Source organism: Catharus ustulatus, chromosome 4 (assembly GCF_009819885.2).
Source record: "Catharus ustulatus isolate bCatUst1 chromosome 4, bCatUst1.pri.v2, whole genome shotgun sequence".
NCBI lineage: Eukaryota > Metazoa > Chordata > Aves > Passeriformes > Turdidae > Catharus > Catharus ustulatus.
The window spans coordinates 69,754,940-69,768,865 of NC_046224.1; the positions used below are offsets into that span (position 1 = coordinate 69,754,940).

General features: G+C 48.0%; 1 protein-coding gene across 1 annotated transcript; it reads right to left on the reverse strand.

Annotated features, from left to right (window-relative positions):
- Nucleotides 1-249: 249 nt before the first annotated feature.
- Nucleotides 250-11,021, reverse strand: LOC116995632 (C-type lectin domain family 7 member A-like). Its single transcript, XM_033058488.1, has 9 exons — nt 10,940-11,021; nt 9,439-9,546; nt 8,024-8,143; nt 6,375-6,468; nt 4,141-4,229; nt 2,679-2,843; nt 1,672-1,814; nt 924-1,033; nt 250-379 (listed from the first exon to the last, which is right to left on the reverse strand). Exons 1-9 carry the CDS (start codon nt 11,019-11,021, stop codon nt 250-252), a joined length of 1,041 nt encoding a protein of 346 aa, XP_032914379.1.
- Nucleotides 11,022-13,926: the final 2,905 nt, after the last annotated feature.

Consider the following 13,926-nt stretch of genomic DNA (forward strand, 5'->3'; position numbering starts at 1 on the left):
ACAGTCCCAGACTGCTCCTGTGTGCCAGAGCCAGCTCTTCCAGAGGGGATCCAGCCAGGCTCACACAGCATCAGGGAAAGGCTGGGCTGAGCTTGGCCATGAGTCTGGAGGGGGCTGCAGGAGTCCCTGGGAGCAGAGATTGGGCAGGTGAAGAGAAATGAGACACATCCCATCCACGTTTCCTACGGCAAGCTGGGATAACATATCAGCCTGGAGTTCTTGTTTTTAGTTCTCCTTCTGATGCCTTTTTCAAATTGTTACAGTTTTTTCACACATGTTTTTTGTTGTTTCGGTTCCATGACAAGGTGAAGTTGATACATTACCATATCCAATGACCGTGCAGTGATACCCGCTTATAACAGGTCCGTGTATACTGAATCTGGTCGGGAAAAAAAAGTCAAATATGATTCCATTCCTGACATGCAGTGAAAGGCAGAGTGGCACCTGCTCAGCTCAGGTACTCTCACTGGCATCAGGAACTGCCTTGCTGCAATCTCCCTCCTATTCCTCACTATTGTTCCCCACATCTCCACAAAAGTTTCTGGGCAATGCTTTCCCATGCAGAAACATTTCCCTGCTTTGCTCCCCTGCAGCCAATGGTGCTGCCATCACCCTCTCTCTTGTCCCTGCCTCCTGTCTCCTTCCTTTCCCCAGGGAACTGCATCCACTCCCATCCTTCCTTACCCAGCACAACTACAGCTGTGTCCTCTCCTGCCATCCTGACAGGACAGCCCTGTGCTCCCTGGCACTGAAAGGCTCCCTGGCCTTGGCACAGCCATGTGCTCAAGCACCTGCATCTCCAGGAATCAGCTTCCCCCAAAGCACAGGCCCTGATCTCCCTTGGGCTCTCTGCTCTTTGCTCTGCCTTTGGCATTTTCCCTTCCCAGACACTGCATGGCAGGGACTTGCTGGAATGAGCTCACATGGCTGGGTCATGCTCCACCTTGTTGATCCACTTCCACTTCAGCTCCTTTGGAGAGTATCTGAGACCAAGTAAGTAGTACTCATATCGTGATTGTGTGAGAAGGTAACTCTGGAAAGGAAGCCAACAATGGGAATATAATGAAACAATGAAAATGACATTTTCTTCAGCAGAGGCACAGAAGTCTCAATGCTAAACAGCCAGCACAGAGAGTGCAGTGTGCACCCAGCTACAGCCACTCTGCCCAAGGCTCCAGAGGATGCATTTCTCCATTTTAGCAGCTCCTTATGAGTATAAAAAATGTAAAAATACACCTGTGCTGCATTTATAGCTGTATGGTTTTTTTCAAGAGCTGTGACTCGATACCGGGGTACACTTTTCCCTTCTGATGAGGGTGGCAAAGCCTTCTCAGGGTTTGTCACAGCCATGGCTCTCCCAAGGGAGTGTCTGTCCAACCTCCATGGCCTGTGAGTAAATCCCTGTAGAACCCCAGCCAGCTGGGCAGGGAGTTTGCTCCTTCCCATGGCATCAGGCCTGGCCACAGAAGCTCCCAGGGCCAGCACTCCAAGGCCCAGGAGGCCTCTCCCTGGGCAGGGCTTGGCTCCCACTGCCAGCACTGGGGTGTCCAAGGCTGGCAGCACGGCCCAGAGCCCAAGGACATGTGGCAGGAGCTGGCACAAGTGTCACTGCTCAGCCCTTGGCCAGGCAGCTCCAGCCCCTGAGCAGCTGCCCCAGCACTTGGATCTCACCAGCTCTTCCCTGCTCTCAATGATCACCAGGTCTGAGCCCATGGCAGCACATTCTGCACGGGAGGAAGTCCAGTCCATCTTTCTCTTCTCTGGAGAAAAGAAGTAGCATTTTCTCCCATGTTTTTTCCATGCTGGGGGACAGCCTGCAGAAGGGAAGAAGAGGTGTGGAAAATCCATGTTCACACTGACCAAAGGATGCCATGACAAAAGAGAGGTCAGAGAGGCAATTGCAGGCACACAAATGCCTGTGTGCTCCTGCTCAGAATTGGCACCAGAGCACCAGGGATCCCCCACAGGCTCTGCAGCTGATCCCAGCCCAAAATCACCAGGCAGGAGCCAGACAGGGAGCAGCACAGCAATCATGATCCAGCCTTTGCCATCCTTGCTCAGGCCAGACAGAGAAATGCTCAGGGCACAAAAGCAGCTCTCCCATTGCCAGAGTCTGCTTTGCCTGATGCACAATTGGGCAGCAGAGGTGCTGCTGAAAGCACCAACATTTGTGTGCATTGCCAGGCAGGGCAGCAGCAGGAGCAGAGAGGGGGAGCAGGAAAGGGGGATGGCATTCAGGGAGAAAGGGCCTGCAGGAGACACTTGGGTTGGGCATCCAGCAGCTCCTAAAAACCACATGGAATTGCACTGAGATCAAAGGCTGGCAATGGAGGGGCCTTGGCAAAGCAGCACAGGCACATTGTCCATCCTGCTCCCTGCAGGGCTGGCTACCAGAGGCATTGTTCCTCCTGTCCCTGCCCTGCCTCACACTGCTCTGCTCTGGCAGCACAGAGGCATCACTTCTGCCCTGTGCAGCAGGAACGCAGAGCTGAGCCAGCCCTGCTTCCAAAGGAGGTGCAAATGCAAACCCTCCATGGGCTCCAGAGCTCTGACATGGCAGAGGGGTTGTTTGTTTTCCTTCTGAACAAAATCCTCACACAGTTCCTTTTCTGTTCCCCTTAACAGTCAATCCCACAGGCTCCTGGCAACTCCCTTTGGAATGACAGACGATTGCCTACCTGGGGCCTCTCCATGGCTGGGGTGTGACTTTGTTGAGCCCTCTTGGCTCGTGGGGGTCATTGGTGTTGTGTCCTGTTGACTGGTGGGGTACCACGGTGTTGAGACATTTTGGCTGCTGGAGGGCCGTGTTTTTGAGCCATTTTGGCTGCCTGCAGTTGGAACATCTGGAAATAAGAACACAATTTGTACTCGCAAGCAATGACCACTATAGCATGAACTGTCAGAGCTTGCTGGACCTCTCTGACCCCCCATTACCCTACACAGAATGCAACTCTGCCTCTTTGCTCATGATGCTGCTATAAAAATTATAAAATAGTCAGGTCAGGTTCCACTGAGAAAAGGTTCATTTACACAGGTTGTATCTTAATAATGATTTAGTTTCTCGAGTTCCATCTGCATGGAAGGTTCTTTGTCTATTTATATTTCTGGTCACCAAGGCCATACTGAACCCACAAAGGAACTGTAACTAAAGCCAGACCTGGATTCAAGTCTAAGAACTCCTCTTTCATGGTAAAATTAAAGCTGCATTAAATGCTAATTAAACGTGGTTACTTTGTGCTGGTTTAGAAGTTGATTTTAATTTCTCCCATCCTTTGGTGTTTGACACTTTATAAATGTCAGGGCAATGTCACGTATCAACCCTGAACTCTTTGCCTTGAACAAGAACAATGAATTGCCTCCCCCAGCCCTATTTCTTAAGTTCCAAGGGCCAAGGCTTTGCCATGTCTTCCCCATGTGCTTCTCTGAGCAGGTGGCAAACTCTGGCACTTGAGAGTGATTGGTTGTGGAAGCTTCTTAAGTGTTCTCTGCTATCAAAGGATGGAAAGAAGAAATGGCATCTGAAATTTAAAACTGATGCCTTGAAGATATTCAGAGGAATTATCAATTGGATTTTTTTTCTGGTGGTGATAAGAATATTTTTTCATGAAAATATTATTTATCTGTTTATGTCAATTTAAAATTGTTATGAATTCAGTGCAGACTGAGGAGAAGGTTTTTGTTAAAATAAATTGCAAATAAATTCCTTTAAGTTCTGATTTCAATTCTTCTTTCAAGTGAGCATTAATTCATAACTTCTGTAAGATTTTTTGTGTCACGTCATGGCATCATGAGATAACATCATCACCTTGAAATACTCTCAAGGATGGCAATCACAAGACCAACAGGCATTATTTGATCTTGACTGGTTTCCTCAAACATTGGTATCATAAATTCCTCGGTGTCTGAACATTGTCGTTTTCTCTTTTGACACACCATTTATTCTTTTGGACTTTTGAACATTCAAACCCATTGACTTTTCTGCAGATTTCCCCCTACATCCATGGGTAGCCAAAAGCTGCTGTCCTTGACCTTCCCACCAGACTTCTGCTCCTCCTGGCTTGGGATGTCATGGCCTGGCCACCAGGCAGTGGCAGAGAGACACAAATGAATGTCCAGGCTTCCATTTTCAGCAGGACTTACCTGGGACTGTCCAAGACAGAGTGAGGGCCAGCACAGCCAGAACCAGGACAACAACCAGCACAGCAATGTGTGCTCTGGAACAAGGCCTTCTACCTGCAGAGGGACAGAAAAAGAAAGGTGTGGGCAACAGCTGGACAGAAGAACCTTCCCTCTGCATTCCAAGCTGCCCTTTTCAGGCTCACAGTGGGACTCTGGAGATTTCCAGATTTCCATGCTGGAGCCAGGCTCAATGTCCTGGTGCTTCCACACTGGCTCTGGAGCCCTGTGCTCAGGGAGCTGAACAGATCCCAACCTAACAATGGATTCAGGAGAGGTGAAAAGCTGGAGAGTCATCATTCAGGAAGGGGGATTGGTCCAGCCTGTTTCAGGAAGTACAGAAGGTGCTCCAGATGCAAAGATTTCAGCAGGAATAGTTCAGGCTAAATAAGCCCTTGGCTTTGCAGGTTTGTCATTCCTGCAGCATTAAATCTTTCCTAGAGCAGGAGGTGGCAGCTGTGAGGACATTGTGCTGGCAGTAACTGGGGAAGGACACATCCTATGTGTCAGCAGCAATTCCCAGCTGAAGATGGCAGATTCCTTTGGCTTTGGTGCCCAGGGCAGATGGAATGTGGCAGGAGCAGTGCCATGCCCAGCCTGCTGTGCTGGTGGGCCCCAGACTCAGGGGGAGCCAGCAGTGCCCTGGCAGCCCAGAGGGCAAAGCCTGTCCTGGCCATCAAACACAGCCTCAGCAGCCCCTGGGAGAGGGGATCATCCTGCTGTGCTCAGGATCCCCTCGATGGGATCTCCTGGAGCCCCAGGGGCACCTCTGGGCCTCTTGGCATTGGACACCAGCTGGAAACAATCCCCATAAAGCCACTGGCTCCTGCCCCTGCATGGCAGAGAGCAGAAGGGAGATGGGCAAGGGGAAAAGTGGGAAAACTCCTGGGCTGGGATAAAGACAGTTTACTAGAAAAAGAGAAACCATGCATGCAAGCAAAGCAAAGCAAAGCAAAGCAGGGAATTCATTCCCCACTTCCCATGGGCAGGCAGGGTTCCAGGCAGGCCCAGGAGAGCAGGGCTCCAGCACAAGTGACAGTGACTTGGGAAGGCTGAATTGACTGGAAAACTGCCAGGCTGTGTCACTGAGGTGACTCTGGCACTCAGTATTTTGTCTGGATGGGAGTAAGATGCACCATCCATCACAGCTGGGTGCTATTTAAAGAGCACTGGCTTGTGACCTGGAAGGCTCCTCTGGGATCCCTGATGCCAACACATTGCATTTTCATCCTATCTGGTGAAATTAAAGGGCATTAATTAGACTGAGTTTAACAGTAGGGAAACATTTAGGACTCATGAAAATTAATTCAAATTTAATTATCAGTGATTATTCATGCTCCAAACCTGTCTCCCAGATCCAAGGGAATTGGTTGCTATTCTCTCCCAGTGAAGCTGCACTGAGAACATTTTCCTGGTCACCCAAGATTTTTGGTGACATTTGGTATCAGAAGTGTTTTCTGCAGAGTTTTTTGTGTAAGGCCATTTGTGTCATTGAGTTTCTAAACTTAATTTGCATTATTTACTCAAAATCTGGGATTGATCATGGAAGGGTCTCAAGTTTGGTCAACTATCAAAGGATGGAAAGTAACAAACATAATCATCTGAAATTTCAAAATGATTCCTTGAAAATTTTCAAAAGAAGTACCACACTGCTCTGATTTTGATTTCTTTTTTTTTTAAATTGTTTTTAATACAGATGGTGATGTTTACTTTCTCTAAAATATCATGTGTTGTTATAAAGTGAGTATGCATATAGAAATTGAGCACAAGGCTTTGATTTGAAAAAGGTGACAACAACTCCATTTAAAATGTCACTTTGAAATTTGCTGTCTTTATCAAGTTAGCTTTTATACTTAATGATTTTAGGATTGAAATATTCACCCATATCCCAATTAAAACTGCAATAGTCATTATCTGATTTTGTTTCTTTAAAACATTTCTATAATAAATTCTTCACTGTTTGAACACTGTCAGTTTTCTATTGGGTTTTGGCTTTTTAAAAATTTTTATTTTTTAATATAACACTTCAAACACTTGATTCTCTGACACATTTCCTCTTACAGCCATGGTTGGCTGAAAACTGCCATCCTTTACCTTCAAACCAAACCTCTGTTCCTCCTGGCCTTGGATGCCATGGCCTGCACCTCAGTCAGTGGGACAGAGACACAAATTAATTGTTGTTATTACATTTAGAGCACTTACATGGGAGCATCTGAAACACAGCAGTGAGGAGGAGCAGGATTATCTCAGTAACCAGGACAGCAACCCGTGTTGTGGAACAGCAGCTTTTGCCTAGAGAGAGACAGAAAAAAGGAAAGATTAGGGGAGCAGCTGCAATAAAGCCCCTTCCCTCTGCATCCCAAGGTGCCTTTTCAGGCTCCCACTGGCAATCTGGAGCCTTCCAGCTTTCCCTGCTGGAGCCAGGCTCAATATCCTGCTGCTTCCCCACTGGCCCTGGAGCCCTGTGCTCAGGGAACTGAACAGATCCCAGCCCAGCAATGGTTTGAGGAGAGGTGAAAAGCAGGAGAGTCCTCCCAGCCTGGATTGCACAAGGACACACAGAGGGTGGGTGGGTGAGAGAGGGGCTGCCTGAAGGGGAGGGGGCTCAGTAAAGGGCAGCTAAAAAGGGCTGCTCTGAGAGATCGGCATCCAGGCAGGATGGGTGGCTCTGCAGGAAACATTCAGCAGAGAAGGGCATGGTAGGGAAGATGAATTAATCCCTTGTGTCAGGATTGACTGAGTAAGAACTGGGCAGATCTGTCAGTTCAAGGCAGCTCCTTGTGAGAGCCTCAAGAACTGTAAGATGTATGGCCTAGATACAACATGGATATACTGACAAATCCCAAGGGATATCTGCGGGGAGATAATGCTAATGCTGTTTTTTCACCCCACTCTGAGAGCTCTCTTTCCATCCAGGCACTAGCAGGTAACAGATCTGATGTGAATTCACAATAAGAAAATAAAAAGAAAGTTCTAGAGGATCTCTGGGAACATCAACTCTGCTGTCCTGAGCACACATCAGCAGAGTGGTTCAGGTTTGAATTGACCTTCACATCCCCAAGTCCAACTCCCAGCTCAGGAGTTGGCCAGAGCAGGATGTGCAGGACCACAAAATAAGACACAGAATGTTCCATATTTATGTAACGCACAAAACCGTCCAGGTATCAAGCACTGAGCCCCCTTGGTTCAATCTCCACACAGAGTAAAGTTTTCTGTCAGTTTAAATGAATTCTGCTGGCTTGTGGAATTAACATCAGTGATGTTCAATTTGTGAACACTGCATTGGATTTACTGTCAAAGCAAAAAGAGCCAATTAGAACAAGAATAGAGATGGTAAAAGGATGGCATGACAAAAGAGAGGTCAGAGAGGCAATTGCAGCCACACAAATGCCTGTGTGCTCCTGCTCAGAATTGGCAACAGAGCACCAGGGATCCCCCACAGGCTCTGCAGCTGATCCCAGCCCAAAATCACCAGGCAGGAGCCAGACAGGGAGCAGCACAGCAAACATGACCCAGCCTTTGCCATCCTTGCTCAGGGCACACAGAGAAATGCTCAGGGCACAAAAGCAGCTCTCCCATTGCCAGAGTCTGCTTTGCCTGATGCACAATTGGGCAGCAGAGGTGCTGCTGAAAGCACCAACATTTGTGTGCATTGCCAGGCAGGGCAGCAGCAGGAGCAGAGAGGGGGAGCAGGAAAGGGGGATGGCATTCAGGGAGACAGGGCCTGCAGGAGACACTTGGGTTGGGCATCCAGCAGCTCCTAAAAACCACATGGAATTGCACTGAGATCAAAGGCTGGCAATGGAGGGGCCTTGGCAAAGCAGCACAGGCACATTGGATTGCCTACCTGGGGCCTCTCCATGGCTGGGGGGTGACTTTGTTGAGTCCTCTTGGCTGGTGGGGGACAGTGGTGCTGAGACATTTTGCCTGGGGGAGCTCAATGCTGTGGAGTCCTGTTGGCTGCCTGCTGTTGGACCACCCAGAAATCAGAATACAGTTTGTACTTGCAAGGAATGACCCCTGTGGCACACAGTGTCAGAGCTCTGCTGCACCTCTTGGGCTCCCCCATCACCCAACACAAAATGCCAACTCCCCTCTTTGCTCATTCCCTGCAAACAGCCCCCAGAGCTGCAGCACACACCAAGGTGTGGCCTTGGTTCCAAAGGGCCAAACTCTGGCACTGAGCCAGAACTGCTCCAGCCCTTCTCAGAGCAAAGTGGATGTGAGCACAGCACACACAGATCCACAGCAATGAGAGACAAATGACATCACTGCACATTTTGTGCTCTATTCAATGCAGCTAATTTCACCTCCTTAGGTTGTCCTATTTGTTTATTATTTGTTTTTAATTTGCCCTGTCTCTGGTATTGCCCATTTGACACACATCAGAGCACTATCAGATATGTTCCCTGTACTCTTTGCCTTGAAATACAAAAAGCAATTACCCCACCTAAGCCTGTGTTTTACACCAAACACATTAAAAGTTTTCACAATTGTTCGCTACTTCTGAGAAGCTGGGACACTCTGGGATGTGAGTGGGGTTGGTTGTGGAAACCTTTCAGACTGACTCAATTATCAAAATTTGGAATGAGACAACAAGCAATATCTGACATTTAAAACTTATCAATTGACAACTTTCAAAGAATATACCACATGGCTCTAATATTTCTTATGTTTTTCAGGGAGATATAAATATTTTTTTTCTGTGGAACGAATGTATCTTTCTAGGTAGCTCAGATACTGTCATGAGATCAGTGATATCCATTCAGACACTGAGCACAAGGTTTTTCTTTCAGAAAGGTGACAAAAATTCCTTTAAGGTGTAACTTTGCCATCTCTCTCAAATAAGCTTTTATTCAGAATTATTTTTAGAGATTTGGTATCACACCTGGGTGCCATGATACAATATCAACATCTCAAAATATTCTCAAGGATTACAATCACATTAAGGATAAGCATTATCTGATCTTGACTTGTTTCTTTAAAACATTTGCATCGTCAGTTCTGCAGTGTTTGAATATTGTCAGTTTTCAAGTGGGTTTTGGATTTTTATCTGATGGATTTTAAAACTTTCAAACCACTTCCCTTTTTTTTGTTTGTTTTTTACACATTTCCTCTTCCAGCAATGGTTGGCTAAAAACTGCTGTCCTTTGCCTTCACACCACACTTCCACTGCCCTGGCTTTGGATGTCCTGGCCTGCACCTCAGTCAGTGGCACAGACACAAATTCCTGGCCAGGGTTACATTTTTAGCAGGACTTACCCCTGAGTGTCACATACAGGGCTATGACCACTACGAGGATCATCACAGCCAGGACAGCAGCCAGTGCAGCAACTCTGGAACTCAGAGCTCTGGAGCAATGGCTTTTACCTGGAGAGGAGCAGAAACACAGATCTGGGGAGCAGCTGCAATAAAGCCCCTTCCCTCTGCATCCCAAGGTGCCTTTTCAGGCTCCCACTGGCAATCTGGAGCCTTCCAGCTTTCCCTGCTGGAGCCAGGCTCAATGTCCTGCTGCTTCCCCACTGGCCCTGGAGCCCTGTGCTCAGGGAACTGAACAGATCCCAGCCCAGCAATGGTTTGAGGAGAGGTGAAAAGCAGGAGAGTCCTCCCAGCCTGGATTGCACAAGGACACACAGAGGGTGGGTGGGTGAGAGAGGGGCTGCCTGAAGGGGAGGGGGCTCAGTAAAGGGCAGCTGAAAAGGGCTGCTCTGAGAGATTGGCATCCAGGAAGGAAACCAGCTCTTTTCTGGAAGGTAGGGATAAGTATTGGATAAGATTTGTGCACAAAATAAGAAAGCAGCTGGCAGCCATTTCCTAGAAAGGCACAAGAGGAGATACATAAAAATGTTATTGAAACTGTATAAAAACTTGAAATTATAAGGAAAGTGAACAATTCAATCAGGTGACACCTACTGTGGTTCTCTGTCAAGTTGACTGTGAATTCACTTGTTGAAAGGGGTGATAAAACCCTGTTTCCTGGGGTGTTCATAACTCCACACGTCTGAAAAGCCATGCAGAGGGTTCACAATATGAACTGAAGACAATCACTGGGTGGCAAGAAGTAATTTCTGTCTGAGTGAAAGGTGGAAAAGAAAGACAGAAAAATGAAAAAGAAATATAGGAACCCATTGTATGAAACCTGAATTTTTTGAGAAGCATTTTATGAAGACATTGCAAAACAAGTGCAAACACGCAATAATTTTAAACTCAGTAAAAAAAATAAGTCCTCGGTTAGAGTTTCGCAAAGTGTTTGACCCTAAATCAGACTAAACCTGTCCATGAACCATTTCACACCTGTGCATTACACCAGCAGTTGGTACAGCCAGAGCAGCAGGAGGAGCCCTCAGGCAATGCCTGCTGTGCTCAGGGAGCAGGAACAGCTGTGCACCAGGTGCTGCAAACTCCAGCAACAGCAGCCACTCCATCCTCAGCACTTTGCTGCAGGAATCTCGGTCTGCTGGGGGACACCAGGCCTGGGGTAGGAGCAATGGATGCTCAGCTCTGGAATAGTCTCCAAAATGGATAAAAACTGCTCCTCATATCACACCAGAGACACTGCCTCACACTGGCACCTTAGCAAGAGAAAAGTAGATGTGATAACCACTTGTCTTTGTAAATATAAACAACCTTATCTGGACACTGCACCTGCAGTTTTCCAGCACTGGCCCTCATGCTTCCCTTGTGCTCCAAGGAACTCTCTCAAGAGATGTGGGAGAGAGACTGGAGAATGCAAAGAAAGCTCAGTGCTCAGCACTGGACCTACCTTGGACATCAGGGACCGTCTGGATTCTGGGTCTGGTTGGTTCAGGCAAGTTCAAGTCAGAGTTCATGACATTTTCTGCCATTCTTGTTCCCCTCTGTTCTCTCCTCCTTCAGCTGTTCTGAGAGTGGTGCTCTGGGCTGGGTACAACTCAGAGCTCTCTCCTATTTCTAAAATTAAGCAGGAACTTCCTCACTCTTCCAGTAACGCATAAACTTCTAATGAAAAGAGAAGTCTATTTCTGCTTCATCTTTTGATGGCACAGCATTTTCTGCCAGTGACATGAGGAAATAAAAGCTCATGATCTCCCTGAAGTCACTTCTGTTGGGAAGTGCTTCTGGCAGTGGACGTGTCTTGAGTTCCCAAAGCTTCACACACCCCCACACAAGCACTGCTTTGTGTTTTGGAAAGAAAAGCTTTATTCCATGCAATGGAAAGGAGATGAACTGTACAGGGGCCCAGCACTCAGCCCAGGCAGTTGAGTGGAGCTCTCTGGGGCACCCAGAGCACATCAATAGATCTGCCCTGTCCTGTGCTCAATCTCCAAGGAATAGAGGGCAGAGCACGGTGTGGCCATTCCCTGGGGGTCACTCTCACACTTCTCACCAGCTCCTTCACAGCTCACTGTGCCTTTCATTGTTCTGTTTGCTGTCCAGCTCAGCTTCTCTTGGGATTCAGTTCTTCAGGCCTTGCTGGCTCCTTTTTTGGACATAAACCTCTGCTGGTTGGGGATTAATTCACCTGACAATACCATCCATTGCATCTGGTGGTTTGCACAGTAACTGCTGTACTTACAACAGATCCGGGCTGTGCTGTGTGTTCAAACAGCCTGAGGAGCACAGCCCTCTCCAAGTCATCATCTGGGCTCTGTGTGAGGCTGCTGAGGAATTCTGCAGTGCTTTATCCACAATGAGCATCCTTCTGGACCTGGGCAGGAAACCTCAAACACAAAACCATGGGAATGGGGGGTCACACTTTAAGCTTTCACTGCAGTCTCCAGTTGCCTTCATTGTCAAGGATTGTGAGCACTGGTGAGGTGCTGAAAATCATCTCCAGGTGTTTATGGTTACAGTTTGTAAAGAACCATGTAAACTTTATACTTCCATGAGTATAATTTGAATTGCAGTTGATTTTAGCCTTTGTCTGCTGCAGGAGTTCATGTAAGCACTGAACTGGGAGAGATGGACTGGTTAAAATTGCCAGGAAGGCACTGGGGAAGAAAATGAAAGATAATGGGATGAAGAAGAATCCCAAAGATATTTGTGACAAGGCTTAAGGCATGGTGGCTTCAGGGAGCTTAGGGAACTGAGGATCCCCAGGAGAGGGAAGAGGTGATGGCTCCAGAGAGCACAAGCTGGAGACTTTTCCAGAGGTTTGGCAAGCCATGAATCCAGAGGGGCAGAGGATGAGAGTGGGGTGTGGAATTAGGGCAGCAGGGAGGTTCAGTACCTGCTGCATATCGAGCATGTTGTACCTCCAAGGAGACAATGGAACACGGGGCTGTGCACAGCTGGCATTCTAGGAACAGCTCTTTCAGCATTTATTCACTCTGAAGGAGTGGCTTGGGCTCCTGCCATTCAGTCCTGTCTGTCACTGAGCTCAAAAATAGCACTGTGGCTTTTAACCACAGAGCATTCAGAAGGGAGGGCTCTCTTCATGCTCACCCACAAGTTCAAAAGGTAATTCTGAGAGCTGCAGGAGATTGTCCAGGCTGGCAAAAAGCCCTGAGAAATGCTGTCAACAATGCTGTGATCATCTGATCCTCCAGAACTACTGTTATTAACCCCAGGTGCTTGGAACTGAGACACTCACCAGCACCTTCACATTCCCTGATCAATTTGGCCAAGATGATGCCAGAAAACTTCTAAATTGAAAGTTGATAAACAAGATAGGAATATCTTCGATGCTAAAGGCACAAATACAATCCAGACTTTATCATTGGAAAATGAATTTAAAATATTGCCATGATGGAGGGAGAAAAATGTAAACATTTTAAGAAAAAAGCCTGGCATTTCACAAGAGGGCTCTCATGGGACTGATTTGAAGAGGCAGAGTTGGATGCTGTCTGCTGCCTCCTGGCTGCAGCTACACCAAATGATCTTTGATTACCTTTTGTCACTCACTGATCATAGAATCATGGAATGGTTTGGATTGGAATGGACTTTATGTAATTCCAACCCCTCTGCCATGGTCAGGGACACCTTCCACTATCCCAGGTTACTCAGAGCCCCATCCAGCCTTGGACACTTGCAGGGATGGGGCAGCCCCAGCTTCTGTGGGAAACCTGTGCCAGGGTCTCACCAACCCCTGAGTACAGAACTTTTTCCTAATATCTGCTCTAAATCTTTTCTGCTTCAAAACTGTTCACTCTTTTCCTGTCACTATCTGCTCATGTAAAAAGTCACTCTCCCTCTTTTTTTACAAGCTCCCTCCAGGCACTGGAAGGCCACAATGAGGGCACCCCAAAGCCTTCTCCTCTCCAGGCTGAACAATCCCAATTCCCTCAGCCTTTCCTCCCAGCAGAGCTGCTCCATCCCTCTGATCCCTTGGTGTCCCTGCTCTGGCTCCAGCAGCTCCCTGTCCTTGCTGTGCTGGCCCAGGGCTGGGTGCAGCCCTGCAGGGGGATCTCAGCAGAGCGGGGCAGAGGGGCAGAATCCCCCCTCCCCTGCTGCCCTGGGGCTCTGGGTGCAGCCCAGCACAGGGGGGCTCTGGCTTGGGGCAGGGCCAGCTCTCACCCACAGCACCCCCAAGTCCTTCTGCCAGGGCTGCTCCCTCTGCTCATCCCCAGCCTGGATTGATGCCAGGGCTTGTCCTGACCCAGGGGCAGCACCAGCACCTGGTCCTGTTAAACCCCTGAGATTCCCATGGGCCACTTCCAAGAAAGAACAGAATTTCTTTACAGATAATTTGTGACTCACCCCAGAGCAAACATCACACTCAGCACCTTGCAAAGTCACTCACCATTTGAAGCCTTTGCAGCAGCAAACCCA